This window comes from Pristiophorus japonicus, chromosome 21, assembly GCF_044704955.1.
Source record: "Pristiophorus japonicus isolate sPriJap1 chromosome 21, sPriJap1.hap1, whole genome shotgun sequence".
In the NCBI taxonomy this organism is placed as follows: Eukaryota; Metazoa; Chordata; class Chondrichthyes; family Pristiophoridae; genus Pristiophorus; species Pristiophorus japonicus.
In genome coordinates, this window is record NC_091997.1 from 91,882,364 (window position 1) to 91,906,173 (window position 23,810).

General features: G+C 47.8%; 1 protein-coding gene across 2 annotated transcripts in view; it reads right to left on the reverse strand.

Annotated features, from left to right (window-relative positions):
- Positions 1 to 464: 464 nt before the first annotated feature.
- Positions 465 to 23,810, reverse strand: part of ca12 (carbonic anhydrase XII) — a 74,798-nt gene continuing 51,452 nt past the window's right edge. The window contains exons 9-11 of one of the 2 annotated variants that reach the window (XM_070865220.1): positions 17,415 to 17,444; positions 13,900 to 13,981; positions 465 to 4,061 (exon numbers count right to left, since the gene is read on the reverse strand). In XM_070865220.1, coding sequence (XP_070721321.1) covers positions 3,983 to 4,061; positions 13,900 to 13,981; positions 17,415 to 17,444 — 191 coding nt within the window. In that variant the 3' untranslated portion in view covers positions 465 to 3,982. Of the gene's footprint in view, positions 4,062 to 13,899; positions 13,982 to 17,414; positions 17,448 to 23,810 lie in introns of both variants that reach the window. The other variant, XM_070865218.1, reaches the window with a different exon arrangement.

Here is a 23,810-nt window from a genome sequence, read left to right on the forward strand (position 1 = left end):
ATCCTTCTATTCCTTTCCCTCTCATGTACGTATATAGTTTCCCCTTAAATACATCTATGAGTTTTGAATTTTGGTTCCATTACAGCCAGTCAGAAAGCAGCGGCAGGAAGTCCCTCTACCTGCATCCGATATCACAGCATCTGGACAGCAATAACACCCAGCTCACCACCATTACCATTTACATTAACAGAGACACCTAATAATAACCATCTTTGCTGACCAGCACCTCCACCCTCTAAAAGGAGTCATTTTTAACACGGTGTATCGAGGGGGGCATGTGTCAAAAATCCGGGTACCATGGTGTACATTTTCCTGACCGGATTGGGTGAAGACAAATCCCATGAGGAATATCAACAGAACGTTCTTAAAGAGTGAAATAAAACTATGAATGTCTCTAAAATCCAGAGAAGGGAGTGCGGTCAGCAGACCCAAGGTGGTTGACAAGTACAACAACAAATAAGATGTAAACAAAAAATGGTTTTATAAATTAAAAAGTACATAATACACAACAAAACAAAGAACAAGTTCAGGGAACAGTTGAAGTAAACTAAAGTTGCTAAAAAGTGAATGGAAAAGAGGATTGTGGAGATTGGTGATCGGAATGGGTAGAGGTCTTTCTGTTCTGTGAAGAGTCAGAGGTCTATCAGAGCATATTGGGCCATTGAAAGATGCTCAGGGACAGGTCAGATTGGACTCTCAGGGTACGGCGGGGAAACTGAACAAATACTTTGCTTTACTTGTGAACTAAACCCAACTGGAGCTCAACTGACAGCATTAAGTGGCGATATTAACAGTAACATCACCAGGGTTGTAAATCTATGGAATTCTCTGCCCCAGAGAGCTGTGGAGGCTGCGTCATTGAATATATTTAAGGCGGAGATGGACAGATTTTTGAGCGATAAGGGAGTAAAGGGTTATGGGGAGCAGACGAGGAAGTGGAGCTGAGGCCAAGATCAGACCAGCCATGATCTTATTGAATGGCGGAGCAGGCTCGAGGGGCCAAATAGCCGACTCCTGTTCCTATTTCTTATGTAACATTGTTAATATTAAAATCCATGAGGCTATTGTTTTAGATAGAATGAGGAACCTTGGAGTAGATCGGGCTGCCAGTGCAGATGATATATCCCTTCGAGGGTCCATAAGAGATGGAACAGGTGTTGCGTGAGCCCCTTGCCCGTGTCTTTAATACCTCAGTGGGGTCAGGAACTGTTCCCTTAAACTGGAAGGAGACTGATGTAGTTCCAATAAAAAAAAAGGGGGGCTAAAGCAAACGGGGAAACTTAGGGGTGATTTGATTGAAAATAATGAAAGAACTAAATTGTGTTTACTACTAAATCAGTTAGGGGTGGGGTGGGGGGGACCCTAAATACAGGACAGCTCGTGCGATGGACCCTAAATACAGGACAGCTCGTGCGATGGACCCTAAATACAGGACAGCTCGTGCGATGGACCCTAAATATAGGACAGCTCGTGCGATGGACCCTAAATACAGGACAGCTCGTGCGATGGACCCTAAATACAGGACAGCTCGTGCGATGGACCCTAAATACAGGACAGCTCGTGCGATGGACCCTAAATATAGGACAGCTCGTGCGATGAACGCTGATTCACTGAATTAATTCAAGCGAGAGCTGGATCTGTTTCTGGCTGGGGTGCAGATTACCTCGAACAAGTGGTGGGTATTCTGTAATGTAAATCAGAGCCAGTGTGATCGCCTGGGAGTAGTTTAGGTCGTTTGAGGGGATGGGAGAGGAATTTCCCCTCCTAATTGGCATGCTTTCGCGCCTGTGGCAGGAGACCCTATGGCTCTGAGGGTGGGGAGTGTACGTATTGTGAAGCAGGGGAAACACGACTGTGTGTGACAGGCGGAGAGGATCTGCGGTGGACTTTCCGACACGTGCCCACCAGCCTCCCAGCCAGGAGCATGAAGTCGGAAATAGTTTTTGAGATAATTATCACACTATCTTCATCAAAATAGACGTCGGGACAATTCACTGGCAACTCTTCTTCTTCTTAGGTAGTCCCCTGGAGTCAAGGATGACATCTCCACACTAAAATGGGCTCTAAGGTGCGACCAATGCAGTATCTACAATCTGTCACAGGTGGGACTTTATCCATAAACTCCATCAGTCTGCTCACCGGCTGGACCACAAGCAGTGGCTCATTCCCCAGCAACAGTTAGACAGCGCGATGCTGGGCGCCACCTGTCTGTGGTTGGGGGGGGAGGGGGATGGGATTGAACCCCGAGACCCTCACTCCCTGCCAGGTTGCTGTGGGGAGTTGGGGGGGGGGGAACGGGAGGGAGCGATTGTCACCGCGGTGCTCCAGTGCCCCTCCCAGTGGCTGGTTTGTGCGATGCAGGAGGGCACTGTGGAGTGAGTGGTCCAGGGGCAGAGAGAAAGAGGCGGGGAAATCTTCTCGCCAAAGGTGGACTTTAAAAAACCCACTCTAGATGCTGAGCCAGGAACCCGAACTCCAATAACTAAATGCACAGAGGCCCCTGGAAGGACCTGCGCTGGGATGATGGTGTCGAGTCCCTGCCATGGTTTAAGGGGCTCAGTCCCCACCTACCCTTTGCAATGTTGCCGTAGCCATCCCTCCAGGATCGGCCTGGGGTCACCAGGAACTGAAAATTAATCTCCACGACACTGCTGAGACCAAAACCCGGGAGAAACATCATCGGGGCAATAAATAGCTTGGAGTTTTCATTTTCTTCAAACCCTTATAACTTTTATTAGTTAGAGTAAGTATTGGATGGGGGAGGGGGCGGGGAAGAGAGAGAGAAGGCTGTTTGATTGGATGGTTCTTGGCTGTCAATCAGGTAACGGAAGATTCTCTCCTAGTGAGAGGGGCGGGCTGTCGCGAGGGTGGACCTTTTGGGCCACCAATGGGAGGTTGAAGGTCATGTGATGTAATCTCCTGGAATACATCCAGAGTTAAGAATTCCCGCTTCGCCTGCTGATTTGGGACCTGGTTGATTTCTTGGCACTGAGGCCAATGACAATGATGCTGGCACTGAGCTGGTTGGGATTTCCTGGCCCCGCACAAAGCAGGAGTGGGGCCTCAAACTCCCCTGGTCTCTCTGACTAGGAGCCAAAGGAGTCTGGGGCGGATCATCTTAATTCGATGAAACAAATTAAGCTTTCAGTTCAGAGAAGGTTCACGAGGTTGATCCCTGAGGCGAAGAGTTTGTCTTATGAAGAGAGGTTGAGCAGGTTGGGCCTATACTCATTGTAGTTTAGAAGACAGAGAGGTGATCTGATTGAAATGTATAATACTTTGAGGGGGCTTGACAGGGTAGATGCAGATAGGATGTTTCCCCAAGGGTCGCCCATTTAAACCAGAAATGAGGAGGAATTATTCCTCTCAGCAGGTTGTGAAACTGTGGAATTCTCTGCCCCAAAGAGCTGTGGAGGCTGGGTCATTGAATATATTTTAAGGTGGAGATAGACAGATTTTTGAATGATTAGGGAGTCAAGGGTTATGGGGAGCGGGCTGGGAAGTGAAGCTGAGTCCAAGATCAGATCAGCCATCATCTTATTGAATGGCGGAGCAGGCTCGAGGGGCCAAATGGCCGACTCCTGCTCCTATTTCTTATGTTCTTAAACTCAATGGATTTGGGAGTAATATCCAGGGCTAGCTGCTGGATCCTTGAGTGTAGTTCCATCACTAATGTTATAGAAAGCCCCTGAATTTAATCACAGACTTGCTCCGATCTCCAGATATGTTTCCTTTCGTATCACGAAGAACATGAATGCATGGCTTGTATGAATGCGGTTTACAAATGTTGGAATTTAAAAGAAAAATTGTCATTAAAACATAACATTTGGATATTCTTCAGCGACGGTTAGGACCAGCGCTCAGCAAAGGTCAAAGGTTGAAACAAATGGCACCGGCCCCCTAGCTGGTGCTACATCTTCGGGCATCTGTACTAAGCACCTCTCTAAACTATTTCCACATTATATTTCATCAACTTCGAGCCTCATGCCTGGGAGAGCCCATCTTCTTTGCTGGCTGTGGGTTTGTAAATAACCCCTCTGTTCTCAGTCGTTTTATCAGCTCTGCAAAAACAAGAAAAGATTCACAATTTGGAACTGGGGAGGTAGAAACGCAGCCCAGGGGCAGCAAGCCCCACGCAATGGTTAAGGGCGAAGGCATCAATCCCATCCCACCATTAATGGAAGCACAGCAAGACTTGAGGGTGGTCAGAGGGTTGTATCGTTTGAAGGATGGCCATCATTGGAAGAATGAAGAGTAATCAATCCTTCTCAGTAATACACGGCAGGAGCTGGGCTGAAGAGTTATGATTTCAGGAGGAGGGAGGGTCCGGGCTGGGAAACCTCGACACGCAGCACAACACACCTGTCAATGGCACTGCCTTGTAATTTGGTCATCTTGAAGCATGGCTGCACAGTACTGCTTGCAGCTGGTGTACAAACACTGCCTGGTGAAGGGACTGTGGAACTGGGCGTTTAACCGGAGGTTAAGATTTACACACATTGCTTGTAGGGTCTTACAAGCATGGCATGAACCTAGGTTAAGATCTCTCTCTGACCCTGCTGCCCTCGGACCCTGTCGCCCTCTGATTGACCCTGCTGCCCTCTGATCCTGCCGCCCTCTGACCCTGCCACTCAGATTGACTCTGCTGCCCTCTGACCGACCCTGCCGCCCTCTGATTGACTCTACTGCCCTCTGATCCTGCCACTCTGATTGACCCAACTGCCCTTTCACCCTGTTGCCCTCTGACCCTGCCGCCCTGATTAACTCTGCTGCCCTCTGACCCTGCCACCCTCTGACCCTGCTGCCCTCTGATTGACCCTACTGCCCTTTGACCCTGCCACCCTGATTAACCCTGCTGCCCTCTGACCCTACTGCTCTCTGACCCGACTGCTCTCTGATTGATCCTATTGCCCACTGACCCTAATGCCCTCTGACCTCGCCACTCTGATTGACGCTGCTGATCATTAACTACAACTATGCGGCAGTTGGTGAGAGGCGGGAGCGGCCTATAAAAGGCCCAGCGGGAGCTCGAGAGCCAGCGGCAGTTGGCGAGAGGCAGGAGCAGTGTCGGAGCGGCCTATAAAAGGCCCAGCGGGAGAGAAAGCAAAAAAGAAGTAGAAAGGAATCAAAAGGTGACGTCACAGCCAATGGGGTAAGTGATTGGTGAGTAGCTTTTCTTTTTCTTTTTTATATCAGTAAGTGAACTGCAACATTGTTATTACCAATTTAAGGGTATCTAAGGGTTAAGGCATGGCAGGAGAGCTCGGTCACGTGATATGCTCCTCCTGTACCATGTGAGAACTCAGGGACACTTCCGGTGTCCCAGAGGACTACGTGTGTGAGAAGTGTATCCGCCTCGAGCTCCTGACGGTCCGCGGAATTGGAGCTGAGGGTGGATTCACTCTGGAGCATCCACGATGCTGAGAATGACGTGAGTAGCACGTGTAGCGAGTTGGTCTTACCGCAGGAGAAGGGTCCACAGCCAGATAGGGAATGGAAGACCAGCAGGAAGAGCAGTGCAAGGAAAGTAGTGCAGGTGTCCCCTGTGGTCATCCCCCTGCAAAACAGATACACCGCTTTGAGTACTGTTGGGGGGATGACTCATCAGGGGAGGGCAGCAGCAGCCAAGTTCATGGCACCATGGCTGGCTCTGCTGCACAGGAGGGCAGGAAAAAGAGTGGGAGCGCGATAGTGATAGGGGATTCAATGGTGAGGGGAATAGATAGGCGTTTCTGCGGCCGCAACCGAGACTCCAGGATGGTATGTTGCCTCCCTGATGCAAGGGTCAAGGATGTCTCGGAGCGGGTGCAGGACATTCTGAAATGGGAGGGAGAACAGCTAGTTGTCGTGGTGCACATTGGTACCAACGACATAGGTAAAAAAAGGGATGAGGTCCTACGAAACGAATTTAAGGAGCTAGGAGCTAAATTAAAAAGTAGGACCTTAAAGGTAGTAATCTCGGGATTGCTACCAGTGCCACGTGCTAGTCAGAGTAGGAATCGCAGGATAGCGCAGATGAATACGTGGCTTGAGCAGTGGTGCAGCAGGGAGGGATTCAAATTACTGGGGCATTGGAACCGGTTCTGGGGGAGGTGGGACCAGTACAAACCGGACGGTCTGCACCTGGGCAGGACCGGAACCAATGTCCGAGGGGGAGTGTTTGCTAGTGCTGTTGGGGAGGAGTTAAACTAATATGGCAGGGGGATGGGAACCAATGCAGGGAGACAGAGGGAGACAAAAAGGAGACAAAAGCAAAAGACAGAAAGGAGATGAGGAAAAGTGGAGGGCAGAGAAACCCAAGGCAAAGAACAAAAAGGGCCACTGTACAGCATAATTCAAAAAGGACAAAGGGTGTTAAAAAAACAAGCCTAAAGGCTTTGTGTCTTAATGCAAGGAGTATCCGCAATAAGGTGGATGAATTAACTGTGCACATAGATGTTAACAAATATGATGTGATTGGGATTACGGAGACGTGGCTCCAGGATTTTCAGGGCTGGGAACTCAACATCCAGGGGTATTCAACATTCAGGAAGGATAGAATAAAAGGAAAAGGAGGTGGGGTAGCATTGCTGGTTAAAGAGGAGATTAATGCAATAGTTAGGAAAGACATTAGCTTGGATGATGTGGAATCTATATGGGTAGAGCTGCAGAACACCAAAGGGCAAAAAACATTAGTGGGAGTTGTGTACAGACCTCCAAACAGTAGTAGTGATGTTGTGGAGGGCATCAGACAGGAAATTAGGGGTGCATGCAATGGGTGACTTTAATAAGCACATAGATTGGGCTAGCCAAACTGGAAGCAATACGGTGGAGGAGGATTTCCTGGAGTGCATAAGGGATGGTTTTCTAGACCAATATGTCGAGGAACCAACTAGGGGGGAGGCCATCTTAGAAACATAGAAAATAGGTGCAGGAGTAGGCCATTCGGCCCTTCCAGCCTGCACCGCCATTCAATGAGTTCATGGCTGAACATTCAACTTCAGTACCCCATTCCTGCTTTCTCGCCATACCCCTTGATCCCCCTAGTAGTAAGGACCTCATCTAACTCCTTTTTGAATATATTTAGTGAATTGGCCTCAACAACTTTCTGTGGTAGAGAATTCCACAGGTTCACCACTCTCTGGGTGAAGAAGTTCCTCCGCATCTCGGTCCTAAATGGCTTACCCCTTATCCTTAGACTGTGACCTCTGGTTCTGGACTTCCCCAACATTGGGAACCTTCTTCCTGCATCTAACCTGTCTAACCCCGTCAGAATTTTAAATGTTTCTATGAGGTCCCCTCTCATTCTTCTGAGCTCCAGTGAATACAAGCCCAGTTGATCCAGTCTTTCTTGATAGGTCAGTCCCGCCATCCCGGGAATCAGTCTGGTGAACCTTCGCTGCACTCCCTCAATAGCAAGAATGTCCTTCCTCAGGTTAGGAGACCAAAACTGTACACAATACTCCAGGTGTGGCCTCACCAATGCCCTGTACAACTGTAGCAACACCTCCCTGCCCCTGTACTCAAATCCCCTTGCTATGAAGGCCAACATGCCATTTGCTTTCTTAACCGCCTGCTGCACCTGCATGCCAACCTTCAATGACTGATGTACCATGACACCCAGGTCTCTTTGCACCTCCCCTTTTCCTAATCTGTCACCATTCAGATAATAGTCTGTCTCTCTGTTTTTACCACCAAAGTGGATAACCTCACATTTATCCACATTATACTTCATCTGCCATGCATTTGCCCACTCACCTAACCTATCCAAGTCGCTCTGCAGCCTCACAGCATCCTCCTCGCAGCTCACACTGCCACCCAACTTAGTGTCATCCACAAATTTGGAGATACTACATTTAATCCCCTCATCTAAATCATTAATGTACAGTGTAAACAGCTGGGGCCCCAGCACAGAACCTTGCGGTACCCCACTAGTCACTGCCTGCCATTCTGAAAAGTACCCATTTACTCCTACTCTTTGCTACTCTTTGCTTCCTGTCTGACAACCAGTTCTCAATCCATGTCAGTACACTACCCCCAATCCCATGTGCTCTAACTTTGCACATCAATCTCTTGTGTGGGACCTTGTCGAACGCCTTCTGAAAGTCCAAATATACCACATCAACTGGTTCTCCCTTATCCACTCTACTGGAAACATCCTCAAAAAATTCCAGAAGATTTGTCAAGCATGATTTCCCTTTCACAAATCCACCTGACTTGGACCTATCATGTCACCTCTTTCCAAATGCACTGCTATGACATCCTTAATAATTGATTCCATCATTTTACCCACTACCGATGTCAGGCTGACCGGTCTATAATTCCCTGTTTTCTCTCTCCCTCCTTTTTTAAAAAGTGGGGTTACATTGGCTACCCTCCACTCCATAGGAACTGATCCAGAGTCAATGGAATGTTGGAAAATGACTGTCAACGCATCCACTATTTCCAAGGCCACCTCCTTAAGTACTCTGGGATGCAGTCCATCAGGCCCTGGGGATTTATCGGCCTTCAATCCCATCAATTTCCCCAACACTGGGTGTTGTGTAATGAGAGAGGACTAATTAGCAATCTCATTGTGCGAGGCCCCTTGGGGAAGAGTGACCATAATATGGTGGAATTCTGCATTAGGATGGAGAATGATACAGTTAATTCAGAGACCATTGTCCAGAACTTAAAGAAGGGTAACTTTGAAGGTATGTGGCGTGAATTGGCTAGGATAGATTGGCGAATGATACTTAAGGGGTTGACTGTGGATGGGCAATGGCAGACATTTAGAGACCGCATGGATAAATTACAACAATTGTACATTCCTGTCTGGCGTAAAAATAAAAAAGGAAAGGTGTCTCAACCGTGGCTATCTAGGGAAATCAGGGATAGTATTAAAGCCAAGGAAGTGGCATACAAATTGGCCAGAAATAGCAGCGATCTTGGGGACTGGGAGAAATTTAGAACTCAAAGGGTTTGATTAGGGCAGGGAAAATGGAGTACGAGAAAAAGCTTGCAGGGAACATTAAGGCGGATTACAAAAGTTTCTATCGGTATGTAAAGAGAAAAAGGTTAGAAAAGACAAACGTAGGTCCCCTGCAGTCAGAATCAGGGGAAGTCATAACGGGGAACAAAGAAATGGCAGACCAATTGAACAAGTACTTTGGTTCAGTATTCACTAAGGAGGATACAAACAACCTTCCGGATATAAAAGGGGTCAGAGGGTCTAGTAAGGAGGAGGAACTGAGGGAAATCTTTATTAGTCGGGAAATTGTGTTGGGGAAATTGATGGGATTGAAGGCCGATAAATCTCCAGGGCCTGATGGACTGTATCCCAGAGTACTTAAGGAGGTGGCCTTGGAAATAGCGGATGCATTGACAGTCATTTTCCAACATTCCATTGACTCTGGATCAGTTCCTATCGAGTGGAGGGTAGCCAATGTAACCCCACTTTTTAAAAAAGGAGGGAGAGAGAAAACAGGGAATTATAGACCAGTCAGCCTGACCTCGGTAGTGGGTAAAATGATGGAATCAATTATTAAGGATGTCATAGCAGCGCATTTGGAAAATGGTGACATGATAGGTCCAAGTCAGCATGGATTTGTGAAAGGGAAATCATGCTTGACAAATCTTCTGGAATTTTTTGAGGATGTTTCCAGTAAAGTGGACAAAGGAGAACCAGTTGATGTGGTATATTTGGACTTTCAGAAGGCTTTCGACAAGGTCCCACACAAGAGATTAATGTGCAAAGTTAAAGCATATGGGATTGGGGGTAATGTGCTGACGTGGATTGAGAACTGGTTGTCAGGCAGGAAGCAAAGAGTAGGAGTAAATGGGTACTTTTCAGAATGGCAGGCAGTGACTAGTGGGGTACCGCAAGGTTCTGTGCTGGGGCCCCAGCTGTTAACATTGTACATTAATGATTTAGACGAGGGGATTAAATGTCGTATCTCCAAATTTGCGGATGACACTAAGTTGGGTGGCAGTGTGAGCTGCGAGGAGGATGCTATGAGGCTGCAGAGTGACTTGGATAGGTTAGGTGAGTGGGCAAATGCATGGCAGATGAAGTATAATGTGGATAAATGTGAGGTTATCCACTTTGGTGGTAAAAACAGAGAGACAGACTATTATCTGAATGGTGACAGATTAGGAAAAGAGAAGGTGCAACGAGACTTGGGTGTCATGGTACATCAGTCATTGAAGGTTGGCATGCAGATACAGCAGGCGGTTAAGAAAGCAAATGGCATGTTGGCCTTCATAGCGAGGGGATTTGAGTACAGGGGCAGGGAGGTGTTGCTACAGTTGTACAGGGCCTTGGTGAGGCCACACCTGGAGTATTGTGTACAGTTTTGGTCTCCTAACTCGAGGAAGGACATTCTTGCTATTGAGGGAGTGCAGCGAAGATTCACCAGACTGATTCCCGGGATGGTGGGACTGACCTATCAAGAAAGACTGGATCAACTGGGCTTGTATTCACTGGAGTTCAGAAGAATGAGAGAGGACCTCATAGAAACGTTTAAAATTCTGACGGGTTTAGACAGGTTAGATGCAGGAAGAATGTTCCCGATGTTGGGGAAGTCCAGAACCAGGGGTCACAGTCTAAGGATAAGGGGTAAGCCATTTAGGACCGAGATGCGGAGAAACTTCTTCACCCAGAGAGTGATGAACCTGTGGAATTCTCTACCACAGAAAGTAGTTGAGGCCAATTCACTAAATATATTCAAAAGGGAGTTAGATGAAGTCCTTACTACTCGGGGGATCAAGGGGTATGGCGAGAAAGCAGGAATGGGGTACTGAAGTTTCATGTTCAGCCATGAACTCATTGAATGGCGGTGCAGGCTAGAAGGGCTGAATGGCCTGCTCCTGTACCTATTTTCTATGTTTCTATGTGTACTTCTATAGCTCCTTTAAAGCAGGAAACATGCAGTGTAACCCCCATGTGCAGGGAGAGGCACTGTCCCCTCTCCACACCTCTCATGGCACACAACCGAGGCAGCTGCTGGGTTCTCTGTGGATGAAAACAGGTTGATCACAGAACATTCCCAGAATCCAACGCTGGCCTAGGTCCTCTCTGGAAGTCCTCCCTTAAACCCCTCTCCTCCACCTTCTTCTCCTCCTTTAACACCCTCCTTATAACACACCGCTTTGTGTATGGTCTAAAGGCCGCACTGCTAAAAGGGAACACGCTTACTGCAAAGCACCTCCCTGCCCTGCCACCTCACCACCGAGAAGGACAAGGGCAGCAATGTTGTGGGAACCTCATCAGCTCCAAGCCTGGCGAGAGCGCTCGACCCTTCAGCAGTATGTAGGCCCTTCCTCTGCCTCAGCTCATCTACCACCACGGCCACCATCAACGTGCTCACGGCTATGGCTAGTAAAATGCACTTTCCCATCACAGAACTTCCTGTGTCGGGAGCACCAATCGGGAATCGGGCACATGCCCCCCCCACCCACCGGGAGAAACCCAGTGCATGGAGCTTGCATTGAGAACATTTATTCTTTCATTTTAGAATCAAAGAATTTTACAGCACAGAAGGAGGCATTTCGGCCCATCGTGCCTGTGTCGGCTCTTTGAAAGAGCGAGACAATTCGTCTCACTCCCCTGCTCTTTCCCCAAAGCACTGCAAAATGTTTACTTTCATGTATTGATCCTTTTGAAAGTTGTTATTGAATCAGCTTCCACACCCTCTCAATAGGTGCATTCCAGATCATCTTAACTCACTGAGTAAAATAATATTCTCCTCATCTCTCCTCTATCTTTTGCTAAGTAACTTGAATCTGTGTCCTCTGCTTTACCGACCCCCCGCACCAGTGGAAACAGATTCTCCCCATCTACTCTATCACATAATTTTGAACGCCTCTATTAAATCTCCCCTCAACCCTCTCTGCTCTAAGGAGAACAACTCCAGCTTCTCCATGTGACGGGAGTCCGGAATTCCTGGTACCATTCCAGTAAATCTCCTCTGCACCCTCTCCAAGGCACCTCCAGCTTTTCTTCGTTGTAATTGCATCTCCAAACGGAGCAGCAGGTGAAGGGGCTAAAGGTTACCGGATGTTATTGCTGCATTCTTCACTCTGTCAGAGTCTGATGGCAGCCTGTTAAACTGGCTCGGGGAGTTTAGTTTGTGGGGTGGCTCAGAGAGAAAGGGATCAGCCAGGGTTCCGGCTCCTGATCACAACAACAGCAACTTGTATTTATATAGCGCCTTTAACATAGTGAAAGGTCCCAAAGCGCTTCACAGGAGCGTTACCAAGCAAAATTTGACACTGAGCTACACAAGGAGATAAGGACAGGTAGTAGATTTTAAGGAGCATCAAAAAGGAGGAAAGAGAGATAGAGACACGGAGAGGTTTAGGGAGGGAGTTCCAGAGCTTGGGGCCTCGACAACAGAGGGCACGGCCACCGATAGTGGAGCGATTATAATCAGGGATGCTCAAGAAGTCTGAATTGGAAGAGTGCAGAAATCTCAGGGGGCTGGAGGAGATTACAGAGATAGGGAGAGGCAAGGCCATGGAGGGATTTTAAAATCAAGGCATTGCTGGACCAAGAGCCAGTGTAGGTCAGCGCGCATAGGGGAGATGGTGAGCGGGACTTGGTCTGAGTTAGGTTACAGGCAGCAGAGTTTCGGATGAGCTCATGTTTATGGCGGGTGGATGATGGGAGGCCGGCCAGGAGTGTGCTGGATTGGCCGAATCAAGCGGTTACAAAGGACCACTGACCCTGCTGATGGGTGGTCCAATAAAGGTCAGCTAGTCCACAGTGGGTCTGCCGTGCTCAATCGCAGCAGAATGGCCGCTTGGGTGAGATGATGGAAGATGATGAACGGCCGTGGAACGGCACCCTGGAGCCAGCGATCATTGTAGCAATAAAATGAATACTCAGATAGACATGGGTTGTTTAAGGACAGGCATTATGGGACAAGTCGTGTCTGACAGGTTTAATGGAGTTCCTCGAGGATGTAACGGAGTGTATTGATAAAGGAAATGAAGTGGATGGATTTTCAAAAGGCATTTGATAAAGTGCCATGCACGAGGCTAGGTGATAAACTAAGGCACACGGTATTAAAGTGACCATTGATAGAACGTTGGTTAAAGGACAACGTTGGGGTAACTGGGTGTTTTTCAGACTAAAGAGATGTGAAAAGTATTGTCCGCCAGGGGTCAGTGTTGTCCCTATTATCCTCAATAAACACAGATGATCTGAAATTGGGTATAAGGAGCATAACCTGCATCAAGTCCTGTTCACCCATCACCCCTGTGCTCGCTGACCTACATTGGGGGTTAAGCAACACCTCGCTTTCAAAATCCTATGTTTACAAATCCCTCCATGGCCTCACCCCTCCCTATCTCTGTAATCTCCTCCAGCCTCTCCAGAGATGTCGATGCCCCTCTAATTCTGCCCTCTTGAGCATCCCTGATTAAAGTCACTCAACCATCGGTGGCCGTGCCTTCTGTTGCCTGGGCCCCAAGCTCTGGAACTCCCTCCCTAAACCTCTCCGCCTCTCTACCTCTTTCCTCCTTCAAGACGCTCCTTAAAACATAACTTTGACCAAGCTTTTGGTCACCGCCACTAATTTCTCCTTCTGCATTCTGTGTCAAATTTTTTGTCTCATAATACTTCTGTGAAGTGCCTTGGGACATTTAGCTACGTTAAAGGTGCTATATAAATACAAGTTGTTGTTTTTTAAATCTACCTCTTTGACCAACCTGTCCCAATATCGCTTTATGTGGCTTGGTGTTAATTTCTGTCTGATTACACTCCTGTGAAGCACCTTGGGATGTTTTACTACACTAAAAAGCGCTTTATAAATTGAAGTTGGTGTTGTTACAGTAGTAGGAGGAATGAATGAGTTCCTGAGAGAAGTGTTCCCGGTGAACAGGGAGGGTGCCATGGATTCAATCGGAACACTCAAAGGCCGAGAGTTGAACTCTTACCTTTTCCTTAGGAAGAAGCAGCTCAAAGCTAAAGCGACCATGACAGCGAGCACACAGCCCAAAGCAACAGTGAGGATTACCCCTGCACAGAAAAAAGATCACGTTTAACACTGACCGACACTTGGGCTGCTCGCAACTATATTACCCATCGCTTCACTCTAAGCACATTTGTTAATGTTAGTTATAGTGGGTGATGGGATTCTGAATTTCTCCCAGTGTTCAATGGGGGGTGGGAGAGGGGGCCTCCAAATCCCACGAGGTTATAGTTCTACAGGTGAGGCCAAAGCATCTGGAAACCTCCCCTCCCCTCCTTCCGTGTTCTACATTTTTAATTGAATGTGCGAGGTTGCAGCCCCCTTCCAATTTTTGAAGGGGCTGCTCCTCAAATTTTGACTGCACTTCAGTCTCACGCTCCTGATCTTTGGACATTCTGTGCGGAGGGGAGCGGGCAGGTCCGAGGGCCTCCTCATAGGACTGAAGAAGGCAAATGACATGTTGGCTTTCATAGCAAGAGGATTTGAGTATAGAAGCAGGGAAGGTCTTAATGCAGTAGTACAGGGCCTTGGTGAGGTCACACCTTGAATATTGTGTACAGTTTTGGTCTCCTAATCTGAGGAAGGACATTCTTGCTATTGAGGGAGTGCAACGAAGGTTCACCAGACTGATTCCCGGGCTAACAGGACTGACATATGAAGAAAGACTGGATCGACCAGGCTTATACTCACTGGAATTTAGAAGAATGAGAGGGGATCTCATAAAAACATATAAAATTCTGACGGGAGTGGACAGGTTAGATACAGGAAGAATGTTCCCGATGTTGGGGATGTCCAGAACTAGGGGCCACAGTCTAAGGATAAGGGGTAAGCCATTTAGTAACGAGATGAGGAGAAACTTCTTCACTCAGAGAGTGGTGAACCTGTGGAATTCTCCACCACAAAGTTGTTGAGGCCAGTTCGTTAGATATATTCAAAAGGGGGTTAGATGTGGCCCTTATGGCTAAAGGGATCAAGGGGTATGGAGAGAAAGCAGGAATGGGGTACTGAAGTTGCATGATCAGCCATGATCATATTGAATGGTGGTGCAGGCTCGAAGGGCTGAATGGCCCACTCCTGCACCTATTTTCTATGTTTCTATGGAGGTGATACATGACGGGCCAAATACAGCACAGGAAATGGGATCTAATGGAGGGTTCTGTCAGATAGTCGTCACACTGTCAAAGATGGCCTGAATGGTCTGTAAAGTTCTGATTCCAGAAAACTGACATACAGCCTTTGACATCTCGCAGGTAGCAAGAGATTCTCAGGAATGGCAGATAAGAACATAAGAATATTAAGAATTAGGAGCAGGAGCAGGCCAAACGGCCTCTCGAGCCTGCTCCGCCATTCAATGAGATCACGGCTGATCATCGACCTCAACTCCACTTTCCCGCCCGATCTCCATATCCTTCGATTCCCCTAGAGCCAAACAATCTATCAATCACAGCCCTGAATATATGGTGAGCAGCACAACTCCTTGCCATCATCTACAGCACTGGCACACACCGTACAGTTGGCAGTTGGGGCTTGCCTCTGTGGCCCATCAGAGCGGGCACTGACCCTGGATTATGTGAGTGTGCGTTTCAACACGCGGCCTCCGAGTAACGTCTTCCAGCAGCTGCTGTCCCAGCGGCTAAATACTAACATGGCCTACCGTGTGGCGGCGGGACCTACAGAGGGCAGCGTGTGACAAGCCAGCAACCTCGCTGCCCTAGTCCCAACACCAGGATTACCCATCACCAACTGGGCAGGGAGCAGGAAAGCTCGCCAGAGTTCGGTGCTGGTACGCTGCAGGGTGTTTGCTGGTTAAACCTCAGCAGTGCCCCTTGGGGCCCCTAATAATTCACCTGCTCCTTCACAAGATGGGCATTTGCCAGTGGCATGCCCCCTGTGAGAATGATACCCTCTTTGTGTCGGTCTAGATCAGAGCCATGCCTCTTTGTAACTATGCGTCTTTCTTGCCATTCATTTCACCTTTACAGCCATACCATCTCACCGAAGGGCGCTCCTCAGTGCCGAGCTTACGGCCCGCATCTCACCGGAAGCAACTGGGCTCATACAGCAGTGCCTGGTCTCCAGTCATCTCAGACTACCTTGCCACTGGACCAAGACCTTGCTCAGCTAAAGCCCGTGTGGTAGCAGGTGTGCAACGGCCACCCCACGTTACAAGAACTCACACACAGACATCTTCCATTTCTTTACAGCCACAAGATTGAACAGGCTGGGGCTCTTTCTCTAGAAAAGAGAAGGCTGAGGGGTGACCTGATAGAGGTCTTTAAGATTCTGAAGGGGTTTGATAGAGTACACATAGAGAGGATGTTTCCAGTTGTGGGGGGAGACCAGAACTAGGGACCATAAATATGATAGTCAGTAATAAATCCAATGGGGAATTCAGGATAAACTTCTTTACCCAGAGGGTGGTGAGAATGTGGAACTCACTGCCACAGGGAGTGGTTGAGGCGAATAGTATCGATGCATTTAAGCACATGAGGGAGAAAGGAATAGAGGCTTAGGTTGGTACGGTTAGATGAAGAGGGTTGGGGGGACACATGTGTGGAGCATAAACAGCGGGATGGACCTGATGGGCTGAAAGGCCTGTCTCTGTGCTGTAAATACTCTAACTTTCTAAATGTAAGGCACGAGGATATTTCCATTCCATCAGTCAGAGCTGGATTTGAGTCCACCAGGGAGAGGTCAGAGGTCAGAGGTCAGAATGCCACCTGTATCCTACTGACCACTCTCTTACATTAACTAAAAGTGCAGAGTTCTGAATGATGAAGACAATAACCCCCTGTCGAGTGGAATTCATTCTTCAATTGCACAGTTCTGCAGTCGAGGATTCTGTCTGTATCGCACATTTTATAGAATAACACACTAAATCATACAGGAAAATAGAATGCATGTTAAATTTGTTACCAGACCAAGTATGCAGATAATAACATCAATAGATCACAGGCTCAGCAGAACCAAATGCAGAAATGAGAAATGTGAGGGGCAAAGAGGAAGCGATACTGGCCAGTGAGTTTTAGAAATTTAAGGAAGGATATACTTGCATTGAAGGCTGTTCAGAGAAGGTTCACTAGGTTGATTCTGGGGATGAGGGGGTTGACTTATGAAGATAGGTTGAGCCTATACTCATTGGAGTTCAGAAGAAATGAGAGATGATCATATTGAAACATATAAGATAATGAGGGGGCTCGACAAGGTGGATGCAGAGAGGATGTTTCCACTGATAGGGGAAACTAAAACTAGGGGACACAGTCTCAGAATAAGAGGCCGCCCATTTAAAACTGAGATGAGGAGAAATTTCTTCTCTCAGAGGGTTGTAAATCTATCGAATTTTCTGCCGCAGAGAGCTGTGGAGACTGGGTCATTGAATATAGCACAGCAGGGAACACGAGGCAAGAAAAGCCGGAAGGTGACTAGATGTCACTGTGATCAGTCAGAGCATCACAGACTTTTCATACACAAACACGTTACCTAGAGTCAGCTTATGGCCGGCATTCAGAGCTTCTGAAAGAAAACACAAAGTTACATTAACACTAATACCCACAATGCTGTCTCTAACACTTTATATCGGCATTGTTTCATACTTGTTACATTTTATAAAGCAACATATTTGTAATGCTTCATATTTGTTACATTTTGTAACACTTTATATTTTTCAGCTGAGTGAGCCATGGCTCAGTGGGCAGCACTCTCGCCTCGGAGTCAGAAAGTTGTGGATTTAAGTCCTACTCTAGGTTGACACTCCAGTGCAGTGCTGAGGGAGCGCCTCACTGTCTTTCGAATGAGACGTTAAACTGAGGCCCTGTCTGCTCTCTCAGATGGACATAAAAGATCCCGTGGCACTATTTTGAAGAAGAATGGGAGTTATCCCCGGTGTCCTGGCCAATACTTATCCCTCAATCAATGTAACAAAAAAACGATTATCTGGTCATTATCATATTGCTGTGTGTGGGAGCTTGCTGTGCGCAGATTGGCTGCCGCGTTTCCCACATTACAACAGTGACTACACTCCAAAAGTACGTCATTGGCTGTATAGCTCTTCGGGACATCCAATGGTCGTGAAAGGCGCTATATAAATCCAAGTCTTTTAAAAGTTAACATTTGTAAAGCTTTAACGGGCTACAGCTCTCGTATTCACCCCAGGTGTAGCCACTCTCTGGACCTCACCAGCTCACGTAGTGTCTCTACTCTAATGGCCTTGTTCACCATCAAGGCCATCTCTGATCATTTCTTTACATCTCTCAGCACCCACATCCTCCTTCAAATCCCACTTCTTCTTGTGCCCACCTCCAGGTAGCATCTCTAACCCCAGTCATTTACCACGGCTCACAACTGCCTCCCAATGTCCTTCCAATCTCCCAGAAAGCTGCCCACTACTAAGGTTGGATGGGCAGAGGGTTTAAAGAGACAGTTTAAAAGATCAGGAAGGCCAATGGAATCTTGGCCTTTATTGCAAAGGGGATGGAGTATAAAAGCAGGGAAGTCTTGCAACAGTTATACGGGTATTGGTGAGGCCACACTGGAATACTGCGTACAGTTTTGGTTTCCATATTTACAAAAGGATATACTTGCTTTGGAGGCTGTTCAGAGAAGGTTCCCGAGGTTGATTCCGGAGATGAGGGTTGATTTATCAGGAAATATTGAGTAGGTTGGGCCTCTACTCATTGGAATTCAGAAGAATGAGAGGTGATCTTATCGAAACATATAAGATTATGAGGGGGTTTGACAAGGTGGATGCAGAGAGGATGTTTCCACTGATGGGAGAGACTAGAATTAGGGGGCATAGTCTTAGAATAACCGGCCGCCCATTTAAAACTGAGATGAGGAGAAGTTTCTTCTCTCAGAGGGTTGTTAATCTGTGGAATTCGCTGCCTCAGAGAGCTGTGGAAGCTGGGACATTGAATAAATTTATGACAGAGATAGACAGCTGCTTAACCAATAGGGGTTGTGGGGAGCAGGCAGGGAAGTGGACCTGAGTCCATGATCGGATCAGCCATGATCGTATTAAATGGCGGAGCAGGCTCGAGGGGCTGTATGGCCTACTTCTGCTCCTATTTCTTATGTTCTTATGTTCTAAGACTAACTGTCTCCTTAAACCCTCTACCCATCCAAACTTATCTCTAAATGCAAGTGCGGAGAGCTCACGGACATCTCGGTCCATCCATTCAGCTGCCTCTACGCCATCCCCCACCAAGCCAAACCTCCTCCCAGACTCCTCTATGCCCTCACCCTGAGCCTGAATCTTTCTTTAGTTTCTCCCCATCTCTCCTCAGTGCCTTGTCCAAGTTCGTCTTGTTCACGAGACCTACCTCCTTGACCCCATTTTCACTAAACTGCTGATCATTCAACGTCTCTTCCTGGCCCCCATGTTCGCTGACCAGGTACTGTCCCCCTCCTTGCAAAATTGCCACCACCACAACCTCCCCCCTCACAATCCCACAATTGACACCTCTGTCCTTGCAAACTATCACCGCGTCTCCAACCTCACTTTCTTCCTCAACGTCCTTGAACGTGTTACTTCCTCCCAATTCCCATTCCCATATCTCCAAATTTGAACCTGTCCAATCAGGTTTCCAACCCTTCCACGCCGCTGAAATGGCCCTAACAAAGTCACAAATGACATCCTCTGTGACCAAGTCTGTGGTGCACTGTCCCTCCTCGTTCTTCTTACCCTGACTGCAGCCTCTGACACGGTTGACCACTCCATCCTCCTCCAATGTCTCTCCTCCATTGTCCAGCTGGGTGTGACTGCCCTTGCTTCAATCCGCTCTAACCTAGCCAATCATAGCCAGAGAATCTCCAGCAATGGCTTGTCTTCCCGCCTCTGCACCGTTACCTCTGGTGTCCCTCAAGAATCGACCCTTGGCTGCCTGGATATGGTCAAGGAACTGTCTCCAAAGACCTCACCCCTGGCACAAATGTACAGTTCCTCCTCAAGCAGCTTCTTTAAAACCCAATTCTTTAATCAAGCCTCTGGTGAGCCCTCCTTAATTAGCTCAGCGTCTATTTATGCCTGATTACGCTTCTGTGAAGTGCCTTAGGACATTGTTCTGCATTAAAGGTGCTATAGAAATATAAATTGTCAGTGCCTCATTGGAGTTTACAGATCCCAGCCAAGCCTGTCCAAGGCCAAGCTCTCTGGGCAAAGATTTTCATTGTAGGAGTAGCGGATTGAAATTAAGGAGAAGGAAGGCCATTGTAAAACTGGGCGGGATGACATGGTGCACTGCCGATATGCGTGAGCCTCTGCCACAACCTCATCATCACAGCCTAGCCCCTAGCCCAGCCTAGCCCATTATTGTAAACATGGGGCTAGAGAGTCAAACATGGATTGTATCTTCTCCACAAGATTTACTTAAGATCATACGAATTAGGAGCAGGAGTAGGCCATTCGGCCCCTCGAGCCTGCTCCACCATTCAATATCATGGATGATCGTTGACCTCAACTCCACCTTCCCGCTCGATCCCCATATCTCATGATTCTCCTAGAGTCCAAAAATCTATCTATCTCAGCCTTGAATATACTCAACGACTCAGCATCCACAGCCCTCTGGGGCAGAGAATTCCAAAGATTCACCATCCTCTGAGTGAAGAAATTCCTCCTCATCTCAGTCCTAAATGGCCGACCCCTTATCCTGAGACTGTGGTCCCTGGTTCTAGACTCTCCAGCCCGGGGAAACAACCGCACAGCCTCGGAATCAAGGAAGACTTGCTTCCACTCTTAAAATGAGTCCTTAGGTGGCTGAACAAACCACAGTCCCTGTCACAGGTGGGACAGATAGCCGTTGAGGGAAGGGGTGGGTGGGACTGGTTTGCCGTACGCTCCTTCCGCTGCCAGCGCTTGATTTCTGCATGCTCTCGGTGATGAAACTCGAGGTGCTCAGTGCCCTCCTGGATGCACTTCCTCCACTGAGGGCGGTCTTTGGCCAGGGACTCCCAGGTGTCATTGGGGATGATGCACTTTATCAGGGAGGCTTTCAGGGTGTCCTTGTAACGTTTCCGCTGCCCACCTTTGGCTCGTTTGCCGTGAAGGAGTTCCAAGTAGAGCGCTTGCTTTGGGAGCCTCGTGTCTGGCATGCGGACAACCCGATTATGGCTAATTAGATCTCAGGCTGGGATTCTCATATGGATGGACCATATTCTGAGAGATTTAATTCTCAACATCATGTGTGAATAGCTTCAAGGCCTTCCCACCCACATTTCTGGGTTTGCAACCTGCATCGGGATCCTAGCAAAGGCGTACAACCCCGATCACATCAGACTGCCATCTGAAAGAGGAGGCCCCTCAGGTCATCCATTTCCGCGATCTGTTGGAAATGGCGGCAGGCAGATTGGGAATGGGAATGGGCCAGTAAATTCCCGGAGTGCTGTAGCCCCATTCCTGCCAGTTGAAGGCCATGAAACTTGGCCCTGCACAATGCAAGATCGCAGCCTGCACACAAATCAGGCACAACGGCCCAATATCAACTGAACACTCAACGTCAGCAAAGTGTGAAAATAAAGTGTCAGCCCTGGCTGAGTGAGCAGCGCACTCGCCTCTGAGTCAGAAGGTTGTGGGTTCAAGGCCCACTCCAGGGACTTGGGCACAAAAAATCTAGGCTGAGTGACTCCAGTGCAGTACTGAGGGAGTGCTGCACTGTCGGAGGGGCAGTACTGAGGGAGCGCTGCACTGTCGGAGAGGTAGTACTGAGAATGACGTGAGTAGCATGTGTAGAGAGTTGGTCTTACCGCATGTGAAGGGTCCATAGCCAGCTAGGGAATGGAAGACCAGCAGGAAGAGCAGTGCAAGGAAGGTAGTGCAGGGGTCCCCTGTGGTCATCCCCCTGCAAAACAGATACACCGCTTTGGGTACTGTTGAGGAGGATGACTCATCAGGGGAGGGCAGCAGCAGTCAAGTTCATGGCACTGTGGCTGGCTCTGCTGCACAGAAGGGTGGGAAAAAGAGTGGGAGAGCTATAGTGATAGGGGAATCTATTGTAAGGGGAATAGATAGGAATTTCTGCGGCCGTAACCGAGACTCTAGGATGGTATGTTGCCTCCCTGGTGCAAGGGTCAAGGATGTCTCAGAGCGGCTGCAGAGCATTCTGGCGAGGGAGGGTGAATAGCCAGTTGTCGTGGTACATGTAGGTACCAACGATACAGGTAAGAAGCGGGAAGAGGTCCTACAAGCTGAATTTAGGGAGCTCGGAGTTAAATTAAAAAGTAGGACCTCAAAGGTAGTAATCTCTGGATTGCTACCAGTACCACATGCTAATCAGAGTAAAGGGAGCAGGATAGTTAGAATAAATACATGGCTTGAGCAGTGATGCATGAGGGAGGGATTGAAATTCCTGGGACATTGGAACCAGTTCTGGGGGAAGTGGGACCTGTACAAAAGGGACGGTCTGCACTTGGGCAGGACTGGAACTGATGTCCTAGGGGTAACATTTGCTAATGCAGTTCGGGAGTGTTTAAACTCATATGGTAGGGGGATGGGAACCTATGCAGCGAGATAGGGTGAAGTAATATGGCTTCAGAAACAGATGGTAGAAAGGTAAAAAGCAATAGTGGAAGGCTGAGTAAACAAAGGCAAGAAACAAAAAGGGCGACACTACATCATAATTCTAAAAGGACAAAGGGTGTTAAAAAAACAAGCCTGAAGGCTTTGTGTCTTAATGCAAGGAGTATCCATAATAAGGTGGATGAATTAACTGTGCAAATAGATGTTAACGGATATAATGTGATTGGGATTACGGAGACGTGGCTCCAGGATGATTAGGGCTGGGTACTCAACATCCATGGGTATTCAACATTCAGGAAGGATAGAATAAAAGGAAAAGGAGGTGGGGTAGCATTGCTGGTTAAAGAGGAGATTAATGCATCCTAGTTAGGAAGGACATTAGCTTGGATGATGTGGAATCTATATGGGTAGAGCTGCAGAACACCAAAGGGCAAAAAACGTTAGTGGGAGTTGTGTACAGACCTTCAAACAGTAGTAGTGATGTTGGGGAGGGCATCAAACAGGAAATTAGGGGTGCATGCAATAAAGGTGCAGCAGTTATCATGGGTGACTTTAATATGCATATAGATTGGGCTAACCAAACTAGAAGCAATACGGTGGAGGAGGATTTCCTGGAGTGCATAAGGGATGGTTTTCTCGACCAATATGTCGAGGAACCAACTAGGGGGGAGATCATCTTAGACTGGGTGTTGTGTAATGAGAGAGGATTAATTAGTAATCTCGTTGTGCGATGCCCCTTGGGGAAGAGTGACCATAATATGGTGGAATTCTATATTAGGATGGAGAATGAAACAGTTAATTCAGAGACCATGGTCCAGAACTTAAAGAAAGGTAACTTTGAAGGTATGAGGCGTGAATTGGCTAGGCTAGATTGGCGAATGATACTTAAGGGGTTAACAGTGGATGGGCAGTGGCAGACATTTAGAGACCGCATGGATGAACTACGACAATTATACATCCCTGTCTGGCGTAAAAATAAAAAAGGGAAGGTGGCTCAACCGTGGCTATCAAGGGAAATCAGGGATAGTATTAAAGCCAAGGAAGTGGCATACAAATTGGCCAGAAATAGCAGTGAACCTGGGACTGGGAGAAATTTAGAACTCAGCAGAGGAGGACAAAGGGTTTGATTAGGGCAGGGAAAATAGAGTACGAGAGGAAGCTTGCAGGGAACATTAAGACGGACTGCAAAAGTTTCTATAGATATGCAAAGAGAAAAAGGTTAGTAAAGACAAACGTAGGTCCCCTGCAGTCAGAATCAGGGGAAGTCATAACGGGGAACAAAGAAATGGCAGACCAATTGAACAAGTACTTTGGTTCAGTATTCACTAAGGAGGACACAAACAACCTTCCGGATATAAAAGGGGTCA